This window comes from Conger conger, chromosome 5 (genome assembly GCF_963514075.1).
Source record: "Conger conger chromosome 5, fConCon1.1, whole genome shotgun sequence".
Taxonomy (NCBI): domain Eukaryota; kingdom Metazoa; phylum Chordata; class Actinopteri; order Anguilliformes; family Congridae; genus Conger; species Conger conger.
Genome location: NC_083764.1, coordinates 8,433,892 through 8,452,283, shown reverse-complemented (window position 1 = coordinate 8,452,283; position 18,392 = coordinate 8,433,892). Strand labels below are relative to the sequence as shown.

The 18,392-nt window shown below is 44.7% G+C and overlaps 1 protein-coding gene across 5 annotated transcripts in view; it reads right to left on the bottom strand.

Annotated features, from left to right (window-relative positions):
* Nucleotides 1-18,086, bottom strand: part of scml4 (Scm polycomb group protein like 4) — a 50,804-nt gene extending 32,718 nt beyond the window's left edge. For 2 of the 5 annotated variants that reach the window (XM_061243309.1, XM_061243313.1), the window contains exons 1-4: nt 17,382-17,820; nt 15,585-15,666; nt 13,066-13,173; nt 7,827-8,079 (exon numbers count right to left, since the gene is read on the bottom strand). In XM_061243309.1, the coding sequence (XP_061099293.1) occupies nt 7,827-8,043 (217 nt within the window). In that variant the 5' untranslated portion in view covers nt 8,044-8,079; nt 13,066-13,173; nt 15,585-15,666; nt 17,382-17,820. Of the gene's footprint in view, nt 1-7,826; nt 8,080-13,065; nt 13,174-15,584; nt 15,667-17,381; nt 17,821-17,965 lie in introns of those variants that run through there. The other 3 variants (XM_061243311.1, XM_061243315.1, XM_061243310.1) reach the window with 3 other exon arrangements.
* Nucleotides 18,087-18,392: the final 306 nt, after the last annotated feature.

Genomic DNA, 18,392 nt, shown 5'->3' with positions numbered 1-18,392 from the left:
ATACCGTCGCCAATTCCCAACGGCCAAGCCCGAGGTCCGTCTACGTCCTCAAATCATCTCCGAATCAAAGGGTGGTTAAAAATCGCTCTTATTATGTGGACTGTTAACGCTGCCAAATCACCTTCTAGAAATAATTTAAATGCTCTCTAATTAAAATGCTCGCTAAATCAAAATCAGCTCAAATAGGACCTAGTCATTACACGCCAGAGAAAGTTCTTGCAGGGACGCAATCACTCACTGCGCATCACAGATAGTATGGAATATGAAACATAAATCCTTAGGTCACCTTGTCTTTCTGTTTCAAGTGGCCAGAAAAGTAGAAATATTAGTTGCTATAGCAAAAATGTACAAAGTCAATGTTTTTCAGCAGTTGTTCTCCGCCATTATGTGTCACATACTGTACAGCCCAGAAGGAAACCTCAGCGAATAAAGTAATCTAAGCAAATCAGGTAACCTGAAATGAACACGTCAAGTTTGAATGGGAAGTTAACTTGTAATTTAAACCTGAAATGGTTTAAATTTCAGTTAATGCACTCACTGCATCAAATCTCAACATTGCGGTAATAAACAATGGGATTTAATGATCTTGATCTTAATGTAAAAGTGACAGCCTATCTGTAAAAACAAATAGTACCATTAGAGTTATCCAACTTCTTTTCTACCTATCCTATATATCCTACTGTAAGCAATAGCTTACATTACATTACATTATTGGCTTTTTGCAGATGCTCTTATCCAGAGCGACATACAGTTGATTAGACTAAGCAGGAGACAACCTTCCCCTGGAGCTATGCAGGGTTAAGGGCCTTGCTCAAGGGCCTAACAGCCCAACGGCGGTGCGGATCTTATTGTGGCTACACCGGGATTAGGACCACGGACCTTGCGTGTCCCAGTCATTTACCTTAACCACTACGCTACAGGCCGCCCCCTTGAGCAATTAGCTCAGTGAATGGCCGATGCATCCGCAAGTTTAGCCTAACGATGGATGACCGAATACATCCAACCTCAGCACTTACACACCTCCCAGCGCGCTGCTTATGAACATCAACAAGCATCCGGCGCAATTAGCATTTTCACACGACCGACAGCCCCCTTCACGGTGTTCCCTGCGATTTCTTTTCTCTCAAGTTGATCCTTTGAGGCTGTGAATAGTTTGTGATGGTGACAGTGTAGCGGGTCCCAGCTCTAAGTTGGCGAGTACACACTGCAAAAACCAAAAAAACCAAGTCGATCTCAACAAGTATTTTAGTCTTAAATTAAGACTTTGTTATTTCCTTCACAGTTTTTGCCAGTGAGGTAAAACAGTTTGACTTGTTTCAAGACATGGGTTAAGAAAAAATTCACATGACAAGCAAACGGTAACTTAAAACAAGCTCATATTTTCTACTTGGGGGGGAAAAAAGCCTTTAAGTCTTTTGTCCAATTAAGTCTTAAGTCTTTAGACTTACCACAAGACTAAAAGACCATCTTTTTCGCAGTGCACCAGATCACCCGTTTGCGCCGTGACTTGAGACGTTGCTCACGATGGCGGTTAGCTAGGCTGTGACCTTCTTTACTGCCCTGCCAAGTGAGGGAGAGGGGCCTCATTTGACACCACAACCGCCGTGTTTATTCTTAAAGCCAAATAAACCACGCGGACTAACAGACGCCTTGCACTCGGCGGAATAATTTGTCGGAGACGGCAACATCCTCTCTCAGTCCAGTGGGAGCCATCGCAGAACGGCTTCTCTGCTAGCAGATATACAGCTTTCAAATACAGTACCTCCGCGTGGAGTGAGCTGAAATTTCGAGTGCGGGAGAATTCGCAGCAGCGATAAAAGTGTGGGGAAACTAAGTCTGTGGGGAAACTGAGCCCTGCTGTTTATAGTATACCGTGTGACTGCCATTACCATTTTATTATTTACCATCATGGAAGACCGTAAAAAAAAGCATTATACCATTTCACCCCAAAAGGTAGGCTAGCCTCCATCTCCACGCAGTTTATCAGGACTTTCTGCCATGTTGAATAAACTACACCGCAGACTAACACTCTCCAGTCTAAACTTGTGGACGTTTGGGGCTTTTGTGATTGTAAGTTGCCAGTTGGAGCGGGGAGTGGATGTGGGGGGGGGAGGGGGGGGCACGGGGGAAACTAAATTAATATCATTATTGCTAATTTTACTCCTGACTCTTCGGAGGATCGGAGACATCCAACATTAATGGGGCTGGCTTGTGGAAACAGATGCGGAATAGCATGAGTTTAGCAGGGACTGGGGTCCTGGGGGGCTGCTGTGTGTGTGTGTGTGTGTGTGCGTGCGTGTGTGTGTGTCGCTTTGTGCTCTAGCCCAACCGCCTTGCTTAATTTACCACACAGCTGCACACACACCGAGCCTGGCTGGCTCCCACATCAGTGCAGAAAGTAACAGCCACTCTGCACACTGCTGCTGATGCTCCCTGGTACTGTATTTAATAAAGTGAGCATTACATTACAGTAATGGCATTTGGCAGACGCTCTTATCCAGAGCGACGTACAGTTGATTAGACTAAGCAGGAGACAATTCTCCCCTGGAGCAATGCAGGGTTAATTCAATGCATTGGGCCCAAGGGCCCATTGGCTGTGTGGATCTTATTGTGGCTAGACCGGGGATCGAACCACCGACCTTGCGGGTCCCAGTCATGTACCTTAACCATGACGCTACAGGCTGCCCCCCTGCACCAAATACTGTGGAAGTGCACTTGCCTGGATTATATTAGCATCTCCTGCGTCAGACCACGGTACAATGCTTTCAAACAAGAATCCAGGCAGGCTGCAACTTGGAAAATACTTCAAAATACACTTTTGTTAAAAAAAATAATAATAAAAAATGCTAGCTCAAGAAAATAAACTGAGCCACTGAAATAACTAAGAACAGAAGTTGGCACAAAATCCTGAAACGGATCAGCCCTCGCTGGACCCCCGTACTGTGTAACAGGGGTGGCCCATCCAATCTGAAAAGGGCCGGTGCCAGGTTTTTGTTTCAGCCCAGCACCAAGACACCGGACTCTACTTACCAAGCTCTTGACTAAAGACCGTAATTAGTTAATTAGCTGAATCAGGCGTCGTAGGACTGGCCTGACTAAAACAAGAACCCGGCCTTACATCGGCCCATGTTGGACAACACTGTATTGTAGTCCTCGGGGTACTCTAGCTGCCAACCGTGGAATGCTAGCTTGATGTACTCTTCAAGAGTTCAATTTGTATCCATGTGATCACTCTAGGACTCAGAACTGTACTTTCCTCTGGGGTCCAGAACGTACATGTCCCTGGGTTTGATTTGCACTTCATTGAACGTCGCTCTGGATAAGAGCGTCTCCTAAATGCCTGTAATGTAAAGTAATGCAACACTGGACCCCCCCGCTGTACAATCACACAGTCGGGGGGGGGGGGAGGGGTCCTGTAGTAACAGGCAGCTGGGCGTGCTCTCTCTCGGAGAGAAGGGGCCACAACAACAGCACGATGTCCGGCACCTGAGCCCAAATCTCCGCCGGGGAGGCGAGGCGTTCGTGCCACAACGGGTCGCGTCCCTCACTACTCCCCCAGAGTCCAGGGCTTAATCAGGGAGTGGGGGGGGGGGGGGGGCAGGAGGGGGGCGGGGGGTTGAGAGCAGAGCCCAGTAAAAAACTCCTCTAGCGTTGCTTCGTTCGGTTCCATTTCTAGCTCTCCCTGATTGTGAGCAGAGAGCAAGACGGTTTTGAGCAATCAATCCCTCTCTTACAGCCCGCAATCTGGCTGAAGAGGATGGAGGGGTGGGGAGGGGCGAGGGGGGGGGGGGGTTCCAACCAGCTGTTTCAACTGGTATGGATCCACGACAAATGTGCTCGAAATTTAGAGCCAGGAATTTTTGCCAAAAAACACAGCGTACGGCCTCCCAAGCCAGCGCACTCATAAAAACGCAGGGAAGGGTGAGCGTGACGGCTGGATGGCTGTAATAAGGCAAAGGTAAACTGTGAGAGGGTACTCAATCACGCCGGTCCTCATAACGTTAAAGCGTGGAAGGAGGAGTGGAAGAGGGATGGATATGGATTGTTTTGTCGTTTCTCCCCGTCACGTCGGAACGGGCTGTCGCAGGAACCCAACCCACATTATGTTCATTCTGGAGGGGAGTGGAGACTACCCATGTGCACCACCCTGGCAACTTGCCAGCCAAACACACGCACGAACGCACGCAGGCACGCACACAGACACAAGCAGCCTACAAACACACACAATATGCACACACACATACACACACAGCATACAGACACACACATACACAGGCTCGCATTCACAAAGCATAAAAACACACACACACACACACACACACACACACACACACAGACAGACAGACATGCTCGCATTCACAAAGCATACAGACAAACACACACAATATGTGCACACACACACACACACACACACACACATTCTGAGCATCTCTGCTCACGCACCTGTACAAACTCCATGTGTGCAAATGCTCCGACCATTAAAATGGTTCAAAGCTCAAAGTTAAAAATAGACCCGTAATGGTTAGAATGATGTCACAATGTCACACAAAAAACCTTGAAGGAGTTCATCCTTTTACAATGAAAGCCATTGATAGCGTTTGCTTGTCAGACTGACCCTGTGTGCCTTGTCGAAAAGTACATCACAACTGCCTGGCCACGTGACTGGCTGGTGCTGTCTAAAACTGAACCGTAGATTTTTTCTTTCCGCACCCCGATACATCCAAATATAAATCATAGAGCGAGCCTAATAGTAGAATCAGAAGACAACACCACACGTTTCTTAAAGAATTATTCAGAACAGAAAAAAATGATTTTATTTTTATCACGTACAGCTTCATCATCAAACAAGCCTCTTGTTAAAATAACTTGAGAAAACGGGATTACATGCAAGTATTAAATATTACATCCTTATGAAATAATAAAAACACTAGGGAACGTAAGAGCCCTCTGATCCAGTCTGAAAAACAGGGAGAAAGAGAGAGACTACACCAAAGAGAAGGGGGGGGGGGGGGGGGGGAAGTACCATGGGGAAATTTTCTAAACTGGAAAAAATGTTAAATCGAAAAATAAAATATTTAATTTAAAATACACCTATGACATTGAGCTAGCCAAATATGCCAATGTTCTAAAGGTTTTACATATAACCTTAAAAATCTTACGTTTTAGCTACACTGTGGCTAAAATTGATAACTAAATGGACACATCTCCATGGCATTTATCATTAATACTGTTCTATAATGATATATATATATTTATTTTTAGTTCCAAAGACTGAGAATGTGCAAATTTCTAAGTCTTGGGTGACAAGCTATCAAATAATTAATTTGCCAGTCAATCCATATCCACTGATAGTCACAATAGCGTCATTTCTTCAATCTTGCGAGGCACCACATTGAGGAAAAATGGAACAATATTATCAGCGTGATATTACAAACAATGAGTGGATATTTACAGAAAAGGTAACGTCACCATGGCAACAGAACGAGAACCCAACACAGCAACAAACCCCCACACGACCAGGTGTGGAAATCGAGTGCTAAAAAACGTAACAGCTACACACCTTCACTTCCTCCTACCGAGCTGTTTACAATTTCATTATATCATCTACTTCCCTGCAGTCCTGTTAAATTAACACATTCAGCTCTCAAAGCAGGATAAAAATGGCGCAAGATTATCAACTAATTGCACTCATGTAAGCACAAGCACAACATATGTACACATATTTGATCGCTCTATAACTGTCTGAGAGAGGAGCAAGAAAGGTCTGGAAAATAACGCCACATCTTGAGCATGTAGCATGTAGCATGTAGAATGTAGAATGTAGGGTGTAGAATTATCACAGTCCTTCTCAAAAGACCATAGCTGCCTAACGGAGCTCTAATTAAAATCTTAATCAATCAATCACGGCGTAATTTTTCTGCATAAGGAGTTTTTGTGAAATCTCTCCTAATGACGGTTTCCACATCAGTGCAGCTACGCATTAAAATGGCTAAAGCGGTCTTGGAAATAAGGTCTTTATTATGCCATATACACTGTGTTTGAAATTGTTTTTCATAACAATGCAAATTATTATTTATATGCATCAAAGATAAATTAAATATGTGCATTTTTGCAGTAAGAAATGAAACGCATCGTTGAAAGTTTCAATGAATCCTTCAACATCAAACTTCAGGTACGTACAAAACACAGGTTTTCACTGGTTTGTTACCGGCAAATATCAGCAATAACCGTTAGAGACCGAGCACCATCAATAGCACTCCTGAGGATTATGTAAATCAGTTTCCATTAACGGACAATAAGGAGGAGACCGGAGATCTCAGTCGAGGCTTTTAACAGCCTCTCAGACACAAGACTGCTGTGTGCACACGCATTCCTGTACTGTACGCTCGCTTATGAATAGTCCTGTGTTCACTGACGATTCCCCCCCATCAGCAGGGGCCCGTTTAGTCATTTAACGCATAGTCATCGAAACCACACTCAAACACGACACACCACAGTCCAAATACAATGTCGAATAGGAACAAGTCATCTGTGACGCAAAGGAGGCCAAGGTGATTGAGCGCAAGATGTTTCCCTGAGTACAATTATGAACAACATGTAGAAGGCAGTCAACACATAAAGTATAAAATACCTGTGCAACAGCTGCATCAAAGAGCAACACTATTTTGTGTACCTTTGACAAAGAAGTAGTGGGGATTCCTGGTTTATCATATTTCATTCCAATAAACGTCGACATCACAAGACCATGCCATCGGGATACTAGCAGGGCAGAACATGGTCTACCGAAAGCTTCTGTTGCATTTGAGTGCTGTGTCAGCTTTTTGCCAACCCATTTGTGAGGGTACTATCGAATATCAGAATAACTTAATATTCCCAATATTGACATAAACTGAAGAATATGAAATCAATCGTAGCAATAACAGCCCCTACCACACGAGAAGGGATGTCTTAACATGCTGAAAAATATTTGTATGCTTTTGTAGTTTGTAGTAGTTCTCCTTTTGGAATGGTCAGATTTGGCGCCCTGACTAAATCGCTTATTATAAATTTACTACTCTCTGAAAATTACAAAATAAATTCGGTAGAGGACATGACAGGATTGACTGATAGGTTCCCCATGCAGAGTGGGAGGGGGGGGTATTGACAAAACACAGATCGATCGCCGACACAGGAGCTTATCGCACAACACAACCAAAGCCTTGACATCAGCTCTGCCGACTGAGGTCACTGGATCCAACCTGCCACAGTACAGCCGTCAATACCCGACCGGTCCCCCGATCGGTAGTCCATAACTGCCATTACAATCTTATTTCAAACCCCGTACTTACTGTATCAAACGCCGCACTTCCATTAAATCAGAAACACAACATGCGGTGGCCCAGAGACCGAACGTGTACAATCCCACCGGTGCAGTAGGCCTAGATCACGTGTATGTGCACGGATGAGTGATGGTGGACATCAATCACATCGCGGGAGAAAGCGTAAATCAGGCTACATGCAACGTCCATCGTTAGCGCACAACATCGATCGATCAAACAATATGCAGAGTAAACAATGGCATCGCAATTGCTCCTCAACGTTTGTTAATGAGCAGATTTTAGTCGCTGAAACAGTGGCATATTTAAAACAAGTTTCCAGAACACACAAACAGACAGAGACAGAGACAGAGACAGAGACTGAGACTGAGACTGAGACTGAGACTGAGACTGAGACACACAGACACAGACACAGACACAGACACAGACACAGACACAGACACAGACACACAGGTAACACAGCAGCCAGACGGTACACACGTGAAGAGGTAAACAGGCCAGCGCTCTTACTCTGTGACAGAGCGGGGGGCGTCCTGTCTCGATCCCGTTCACGGAGCTTGCGGCAGCTCTGTTCGCTCCCACTGCCCAGGTCAACCAGCTGCCAACAGCCTCTGCCCTTGTTGTCACGGCGATCCAGCCTCAGCCGCAGCCTGACGCTCTGCACGCCGAGGATGTTGGGTATCCAGGATACGGGAGAGTCTTCAAGATCCCTGCCCCGAAGTCTCATTCCCACTGCACGGCACGCTCGGAGCACAGCATTACACTGCGGACACGGGGACGGAACACAGGGGGGACGGAACACAGGGGGGACGGAGAGAACACAGGGAAGGGGGGGAACAGGGGGACGGAGAGAACACAGGGAACACGGGGACGGAACAGGGGGACGGAACACGGGGACGGAACACGGGGACGGAACACGGGGACGGAACAGGGGGACGGAACACGGGGACGGAACACGGGGACGGAACACGGGGACAGAGAGAACACGCTACGGTGAGAAGGCTGCCTTGGTGGGGAGGCAGAAACCCCTGACCCATCCACATTCACACTAAAACAATGTGTCACTGTCTATATGCAGGGGACACAGCTGAGAAAACATGGAATATGTGATTAACTCAGCATTTAAAAAAAACACAAATCAAAGGGAGGAACCCTTAAAACTATGATTCATTCTTTACATTCACAGATTTGCAGTGATTAAAATTAGTTTGGATTGGTTCTGAACCATGATTTTCAGCCTTTTTATTATTATTATTATCCAGAAACGCCCAAAAAAAGTTTTCAAAGAGCAGTGATGTCCCTACCACGGCCCACGGAGCCCAAAGTCCATCATTAATGACATCACAACACTCAGGCAAGGGGAAATACACGACTAATGATGGGAATTAACATATCTCTTAATCATGGGGGCGGCCTGTAGCGTAGTGGTTAAGGTAAATGACTGGGACACGCAAGGTCGGTGGTTCAATCCCCCACAATAAGATCCGCACAGCCGTTGGGCCCTTGAGCAAGGCCCTTAACCCTGCATTGCTCCAGGGGAGGATTGTCTCCTGCTTAGTCAACTGTACGTCGCTCTGGATAAGAGCGTCTGCCAAATGCCAATAATGGAATAATGGAATCACCGAAATATCCATGCACATACCCACCCACCACATTCAATTATTATACATCATATTATACAAAAATTATATCAGCAACGATTAAGAAGTTTGTTGAAAAGTGAAAAATAAAAATAAAAAATAAAAAATAGAATAAAATAATAATAATCATAAAAACCTGCTGCAGGAATAATGAAATTCCCAGGATGAGCTTTGGGGGTTTGAAACGCGCAGCGATCCAGAGGCCAAGAGGACAAATTCCACATTCATAAAACATGCAAGCCAGCCCAGGGCCCGCGGGTTATGAATTTAACAACACGTCTGCCATAAATCACTTCCTGAAAGCCCGCCTGCCTTCCTGAACGCGTGCGGCCTTCCTGCCTGAAATCGGCGATAAAACGAAGAACGCTTTCCGCTTTCCATTTTTAACGACTCGTAGTTGGAGAGGACATCAGCCATTTTCGCCGGTCTTCCCCCGACAGCACTTCCGACCTGAGAGAAAGGCTTAACCCTTAACGCAGGGGTGCCCGAGCATGAGCCAGAGATATTAGGGAAATTACGGATGAGGATGTGATCCAAATCCAGCCAAAAATAACAGGGTGTTTCAGCATTGCAACAGGGGCTACCATGACCCGTGTGCACAACTCTTGCGAAAACAAAACATTCACTGTTCATACTTTGCTACACCACACTGATACTATAGTGACACCAAACTCTTCATCAAACCTTTACAGGCAGTCACTGCATCTTATTTTCACACTTCTGCAACTTCTAGAACGGTGGTCATATTTCATTCATGTTCAACATTTCACCGCATCGTTTAGATCTTTTTCTTTTGAAATCAAAAATACCCACGTGTCCCCGCTGCTGTAATAGCGTCATAATGACTTGCCGTGTAGCGCAGAAAATGCTTAATTTCCAACTCCACGCCTACGATCCGTCGCATTCCCGTACTTCTGCTTAACGCGCGCCGGATCTCCGCGCGCACCGAGCTTTTCCGGCCCGAAGGCACCGCTTTCCACGTGTCCGTAATTAGAAATTATTGATTTGACCAGCGCTCCACTTTAATCTAATGACTACAACCCCACACTGCACTGCAGTACGCCGCGGAGGGACCGAACGGAACGCACGACACGGACACAACCGCCGCGTCACTCACGGCGATCCATTAGTGTCACAATCACCAGCATCGAAGGCGGGCCTCCATTTTGAATCTAAAATAAGATTTCTCTCCGCCCCGGAGGGGGGTCCAGACACGCATTCCATTACCTCCGCATCAGACTCAAATGTCATTTTCATTTTTTATCTTGAATTCTACTGCAATGAGAATAGAAACAAAGAGAAAATTCAGGTTTTTTTTACTACTTTATTATTATTTTTTATTGTATTTTTTATTTTGGGCTACTGGAGCTGAGAAGCCCAACGTAAAAACCAGGATTTTGGGGGGGAAAAGAAATTCCAATGGCTGGAAGATTATAAAACTGTTATGCAAATTAGAAGCGCTCCCCGCACAAAAAAAAACAAACAAAGCCTAAGTCATTTGAGGTCAAAGTTCAGGTTGAGTCGGCCATTTTGCCGATTCTCATTACGGGAGACGGGGGAGCGGGGGCAACGTCCGTTCGGTCCTGACAGTCACCTCTTCGCTCGAAGTGATTCATGACTAATCAGCCGAGTTGAAGCGCCGGCCGGCACTCGTTCGAGGGCACAGAGGCCCTGAGGGCGTTTCATTTCTTCCACTGTATGGAGGGCAGACTCCGTGCCCACGGTGACTTTTGTTTTACACAAAGTTTACATCTCCAGTTATGTAGCTGGATATTTAAAATGTGTACTTTTCCCATACAGAGGCTCAACCATTTTAGTCTCAGACTAGGCCAAATCTATTTCCGGGTAACCAGCCCTATAGGTACAGCGTATAAACGCAATAGAACATCAATAATCACTAGAAATCAGTGAATGTATGCTCACTTTCACTAGTACAGCACACATACATTACTTCATATTTATGTCCAGGTGTCGGAGAAGGTTATACTTACTAACAGTCTATAGTCTAACTATAGTCAGTCTATAGTCTTTTCTGGGGTTGATGATACGTCTGCATTGCCTAATTTTGTTCCCAACTGCTCTCATGTAAACCTACTTGAACTAAGAAGCCATTTTCTCAACCGGGGCCCAACATACGATCCCTGTCCAAGGGTCGGGGGGTACCCCCCTCAGCACCCCGGAATCTGACACCGACTTCCCCCCCCCGCCTCAGTGCGATCAGGCTGCACTCCTGGCCCCCGTCTCTGTAAAACCCCGGAACATCCCCGGGGCCTCCGTTGTTGTTTCTTTTGGAAGGTGTGCGGGGTTTTCGTGGGACAGCTTCCAGCTCTGCGAGACGCACAGAACAGCCCAGCGAGAGGGATCACCGTTACCCGCCCGTCGCCTCCCTTTGTGCCGGGCTGACAGCCCGTCTTTATTTATTCCGAAGCGGACACCCCTCGTTCCCCCAGGTAGGGGAGTACACCCACTTCCTGTTCGGCCTTGTTGTTGCCGCGGTGACAGCGCTGCGGTGTTTTTGTTTCTCTGCACAGTGCGTTTCATCCGCTGACGGCTTCCTGCGGTCAGGCATTTTCATTTATTTTATTTTATTTCCCAGGGCCCTGTCAGGCCTCATCTTCATTTGCGGGCAAGCCATATTTAGAGCACGGTGATGTCATGTGTGTAAACTAAGGGCCGGGGCACATGTCCTTTAATCTTTACCCCCATTGGCTGTCATTACGCTCATGAGCTCAACACGAAACCGTGACAGAAACATTCCATCTTAAACAGTTAAACTGACATTATTAACAATAATTCCTCTGATTTAAAATATATTATAATTATAATTTTCTTCATTATTAGTTAGACCCAAAGGATTTTGTTAATAATTACACAAAAAAAATACATAATGTAGATACGACATCACCACAGAATGATGACAATATCATGACTAATCAGGATTAATCATTTAAGACATCAAAAATGTCAGTTAAGAAAACATACAGCGAAAAACTCAATCGTGCAACCATGATGAAAGTAAAATAATGGAAAGACAAGTACAACAACCTAACCGGCACCAGAAAACACAGCTGCACAAAAATAAACGTGAAATATAAATAAAAGGACACAGCAAGGACCCAATAAAAGACAGAACAAGAACGAAAGCGAGCGCTAAAAGCACCACGCTGTCCCGTTCAGATGATTGTTGTGGTGGAGAGCGTTGTAAGGTGCAGGAACCGTGTTTTTCTGATACGAGGAAATAACAACGAGGGCAAGCAGCAGCCTCCGGGGCATTAAAACACACATCATGAAAATCTCATTTACAATTTCAGTGCCTGGAAAATTAAATTCAGCGCAAAACAATAACCGGGAGAGCGCAATTTCACAAAGCCACGAAAAACATTTTCATGCTCCGTACATAAAGCTTTTATTATAATCATCAACGGAAAATTGACGCGAGGTAGTACCGCGCGCAGGCAAACACGCGCGCGCGTATACAGACTCCAAATTATTATGACGGCAAAAACACACCGCCGTTTCTGTTTTAATGACAAGGCTGTCGTCTGCCGTTTTTATGCCTTTTTCGGAGATGAATGAAACCGGGGTCGAAACGCCCCGAGCTTAAACACGGCTAGCCTTTGACTTCAGGCAGCCGAAGGGCGCGAGGTCATCATTTATCCAGATACTCTTTAAAACACTGTCACTTGCCATCTTGTCACGAGCAGGGGAGGCGGCGGGGAGGAGGAGGGGAGTGGGTTAGAGGAGGAGGGAGTGTGTGGGGGGGGGGGGGGGGGGGGTATTATTATTTTGGCTTCCCTTTCACTGTAGGATGTCATTGTTAAAGCGCAAATGGGAAGTGGCCCCCCAAGGCTGAGGCAATTAGACATGCAGGACAAGCTGGTGGCCCTCCCAGAGTGGTGCGCCCCCCCCACCCCCCCACCCCCACCCCCACACACACACACAACCCCACAGCCCTGCCTGAGATTTAGGAGACTGAGCAGAATAGGGACACATGGTTCTAAAGCTACTTATTCAGCAGGAGGAAATAAATAGAGGACATGAGCACATTTCTTTTGGTTTTCTGGGGGGGGGGGGGGGGCGCTGGGGTGTAGAGTTGAAAGGGTACATACCTTCTGTGTCACTTTTGGGGACTGTTACAGCAGAAAGTGTTTGTGAAACCTGGTGGCAACAGTCTTCATTGAAGAGGCGTCATCCTCCAGTGGGCTATTTCTTCATGTCTGCAACGGAGAACGGCACACGAGAGCGTCGGTTTGGAGGAAACGGTGGGACAGAACAGGGCGCAGAACAACGTCCGCTCGGCGAGAACGTACTTAACGAGAGTACTTAAAATGGTGCGGAACAGGAGAAGCAGCAAAAGTTGATTAGCAAGTCACAAGATTTCCATTCAACCACTTATCGAACACTTATCTTGCATCCACCGTTGCAAATTTCGCGCTCATGATTAAAACAAATATCGGTTGCCTTAATCATGTTTAGCATTTTCCCCCTCACTGGATGCTTAGTGCTGAAAGATTTTATACGTTTCAAATTGGAGTTAATTGTAGCGTTTCCTACAATGTTTTTTCTTGCACTCTAAAACAATAAATGAAACAAAGAAATATTTAACAGAGTAGACCACCATAACAAGCAAAAATACATTTAAAGATCTCGGATTTGAGCTTGACCACTGAACCAGCTGCATTTCTTTAAAAAAAGAATTGCTGTGCACTCAAATTAACTAGGAGAACTGTAGCATTTTCATTAATATTTTGAGTGATTATTTAGAGTGGCTCTAAATAAAGGTTTCGGCTCTAAATAAATGTTTGAGTTCTGACTGATGGGCGACGTTGGGCGGACTCGTTTAGAATTCACTAATCACACGCGGACACCCCGGGGGGGCCGCAGGAAGACAGATTTCCAGCCTCAGTGGCTGGAAAACCGGTTGGTGAAAAACAACAGGAGAGGGAAAGAGTGAGGAAGTGACCGAACCCGGCGAGGAAGACCACCAGAGGAAGAAAGCGTGTCGACACACTTACACAGGTAGCTGCAGCGACATGACGAATAGCCGTTTCTTTAACAACAAGGCGAGAGCCTGCGTTGATGGCAACAGCACCGAACGAGGCCTGCTGTTTCCATGAAAAAGGCAATCTCCTAACTTCATCAAGCACAGCACGCCCCCACCAACGGTATGGCTAAAAACGGTCTCATTTATTCTGAGGCTTCAGAATTTTCTTTGCTAAATTATTAACACAACAGTACATACGGAATATTTCTTGTCCAATCCATATTTGGAGTTCGCCAAAAATAATCAGACGTACAGTCCAAAGTTGTGGATTTCAGAATATGCCAGATCAGGCCAGAAAACCACCGTTTGAAACATAGAGAGCCTTGAGCTAGCCAGAAAGCCTTCAGCTAGCCAGTGAGGGATAGGCTATCACCTGATATCTATTAATAATAATCAATGACCGCACTGTGGCCTTCAGAATCTATCCTAACTCAAGGTCAACCCATACATTTCCCAATCAATTACAGAGATGGGCCTGAACCTGCAATCACGTCATTAACTGCCCTGTGCCAAGTGTGAGCATGCTCAGTGGAGCATCGATTTTAAAATAAGCTAATATTAAACGCCTGAACGGTTGACGCTTGTCATCAGGAAAAGTGCCCATTAGCCTTCCATTAGCCTAGACGTCGGATGCGGTAAATACTGTTGTTTAAAAACCGTAGTCTGCAAAGCTGTTGTGAGAATCGGGTCATTTTCTTTTTGAATCAAAGCCTCCTTCAAGCCAAGTAGCCCTGTTAAAGTTTTGGGGGGGGGGGGGGGCATTTGGCCAGCCATGGTATAACACAGCTAAACAGATGTCAGCAATCAACATTAGCCAATTATTTTTGAAGTGTTCGGTCTCTGGAATTTGCACATAACAAGAAGGAACCAAGAACCATTAACAAAGCAGTACTATACCACACACAGAGAAGGACAGAGAAAATTGTGACAGTTTAAAACCCTCCCAATCTACCTTTAAAACACACTACAACTACACAAAAGGGCCCTATCCAACCTTTACACAACACACACACACACACACACACACATAACTAAGACCCAAATGTGGCCAGGTCTTAAAATCAAAGGGAAAATATATGCAGATTTCAAAATATTTTTTTAATTAATGCCAAGGACTTGCACAATTCAATATACAAAAGTCATCATACAAAACACAGCTATCAAATCTATCCCAACTGCTAGAAATATTCCATCTATTTCAGGCTGATTATCAACATTCTAAACTGTGTAGGGTAAAAAAAAAAAAAAACACTCCACAATCCATTCAATTTCAGTAAGGCAAGTAGACAAGGTTTCTCTCCCCAGCTTTTAAAAATGGGCCTATATCCTCCACCAGACATTAAACAGACCTTCATTGATGCTTTCATTACGTCCAAGGATGGTTTATGGGATTTACCCGGCACAGATCCCGTTAGCTGGAGTGCTCCTTTTTAAAGCTCCCTCAGAGCCATGAATGGGGGATTGGTTCCCTAACCCTTTCAGAGGAGCTGAAAAATCTCCAGAAATCTGTCAGGCTAATAATAATTGTTACAAATATCCACTGATTCATCTTGGCACTTAGCCTCGGGGTGTTCCCATAAATACCTTTGTGCCGTTCGCTCAGAAGATCACAGGAGTCTTCCCATGGTGGCGGCCTTCCATTCAAATAGGTTCAATATTTGGGAGTCTGAGGAGGAAAGCCGTTTTTCAACACAGACCACCCTTCCATCACCCAATTCCGACCACAAAACTGATCACCGCAAATTTCACTGTTATAATGCCACGAAATGCATTACAAATGTCCTAGTTGTTGAGAGGGAGAAACAGTGTCCAAAATAGTTCAATAACTGTTTACAGTGTTCAGCAAATCTTTCTGGGACAAAATACACATGTGCATGTCTAGAACAGAGTAAGACATTCAAAAGATAAATATCAAAAGGGAAAAATGTACAACCTTTGAAAGTCACAAAGGCTCCTCTCTCTTTTCTAACAGATAAAATAAACTATTTAAATTATTGAATCTAATAACACGATACAATCAATAGCTTACAATGATCCACTTATTTAGACAATATTTAGCACGAGCAGACAATAAGTGCATTAAGTGAGCAAACAAGCAATTATTAACTGGTAATAATGATTCAAGATTAGTTCATGCGCATTTACTAATGCATGAGGCAAACAAACATTAACGTACAAACTAGGCTATGTTCTGAATTTCGACAATATAATTCAGTATGCCAATGTTTTACGGGCTGCTAATTGAAATGCGCAGGCCTAAACGTATGAGGCGTTTTTTAAAACCAAGCACAATTACAAGTAAGCACAGGCCAAGCTATCATAACATTAATTTCTGTCTCGTTCCTACGGGCACTAAATATGAACTATACCGTTATTTACAGTTAAATGGGTTCATAAAACTAAATATGCAAAGGAACAGGCTACCTGCTGTTCATAAGCCCACCCAGAAGAGTGTAACTGAACATTAAGTCCATGCATGAAATTCCACCCCACATTCAATACAAAAGGCTAGCAAATGTACAGTATATATCTTTGTATAAAAAAAACAGCCTCAAAGCTTAAATACATTAACAATTACACACACAAAAATGCGACCAAATAAACGGATGCTTAATCCTCTGAAGCATATGGACGGTAATAAAGGTGGGGCACGCATTCGTTAAAGATGCAAACATTTCTGATATCATAAATCAAAATCCTTAGATTTGTCAACTGGTTTATTGACATAAGGTAGCCAGCTGACTTGTTTTATAGCTATGTAGCAGGCGTTCGGGCAATTATTATCAATTAAATAGCTAATTGGCGGGATAAAGTTGCAGACTGCACATCGCGTACAGCCAAATAATCCCAAATAACAACTTTATAATTGTGTTGGTTTTCATTTTTCTAAATCGAACATATATGGTAAAATCTGAATTTACTGAGCTGGCGACGTTTCAAAGAGCGAACTGCAGACATTTTAGAAAGCACCAAAGTACAAAGTTGTGCTGGTGTAAAATGAATGCAGTGTTACAAATTCGGGTTTTCAAGCAGCTAACACCAATTGGCTGCGGTTAGCTCGCTCGCTAGCAAATGTAAGTCAACAAGCATGCACGTTTCATGAACGATGCGACAGTCAAAATAAAATTGATTTGGGAACACGGTGAAATGATCCATGCTAGCTAGCTAGCCAGCCAGCCAGCCAGCAGCGAGTCAGTTCATTTCTCCAAGATAAACGACTCGTGCATGATTTGCAATGCAGAGGGTGTTTTCGAGGTCCGCCCTTTTACTACTAATAATGAAACCTGAAGTGACTATTCAAAAGCAGGAAACGTAACGTTAACGTCTTTACCTTTATGCCGTTATAGATAGTCATTTATTTTCTGTCTGGCGCTTTATTACCTGCACAGCGCGTCTCCCCGCTTGCAGCTGGACTGCGGGCTCGATTTTGCGTGTATCCCAGATATGCAGATGCTTCGGCGAGCACCGTGGCCCGGCTATACCAGCCGAGTTCAACTGAAACAAGAAACCTGCAGCCAAGTTACCTTTCACTCCGGGGAGCTAATTAGACCGCGTCGCTTTGATGGCTAAAAAAACCGCATTTTAATGTTACCAGATATGCAAATCTTTTTAAGGAGAAAGACTCCTGTAGGATTTCTGACTGTCTGTAAAACTATTTCCCAGCCACCTGCAGCGGCCAGCGAACCAAAACTGGAAGAGCGCACGACAGCTTTGGGTCAAAAATTATCAACCCCTTTCAATAGCGCAACCCCCTTTTGCTTTCCTTGTGTGTGGGTGACTGCTCGTCGTTGCGTGCATAAAGCTACCTGATAACTACCGAGATATTGTTTAACATGTGAATGACGGAAGTAGAAATTCAGTTCTGCAGCACCTGAAACGTAACGGGGGGGGGGGGGGGAAGTCGAAGCCCATAAGATATCACGATCTTGTGGTGTAGGTTTACTGAGCGCACAAAACAGACTGACCTTACGTATCTTCTTCCACAGTTGGGTAGATGCAGAACTCGTGTTTATGTCGCACAAATTTCGGGAGTGTCGAAGAACGGCCAATGTCTTCAGCACTCCATCTTCTTGCCGGAACATCTGGATAACAGTCTGCCAAAATAAACCAACTGAGCCATCCTTCGATTAGGCGTAACGGGGAGACTTGATTAAAAACTTAATTAAACGATATTCGTAAGGGGTGAACGCGGTTGCTTTTTATTTAGCCTATAGACAGCATTCCCATTATAGTGTAATTAGGCATTCATATAGCCTAGTATATGAATCTCAACTGTACACCTATGCGCAAACTGGGACTGCAGGGGAAAACGTCAACCCCCCAAAAATACCCTATTGAAACAAACCTGGGATTTAATCAAATTAGATTATTAAAATTGTAGTATTGAGATTC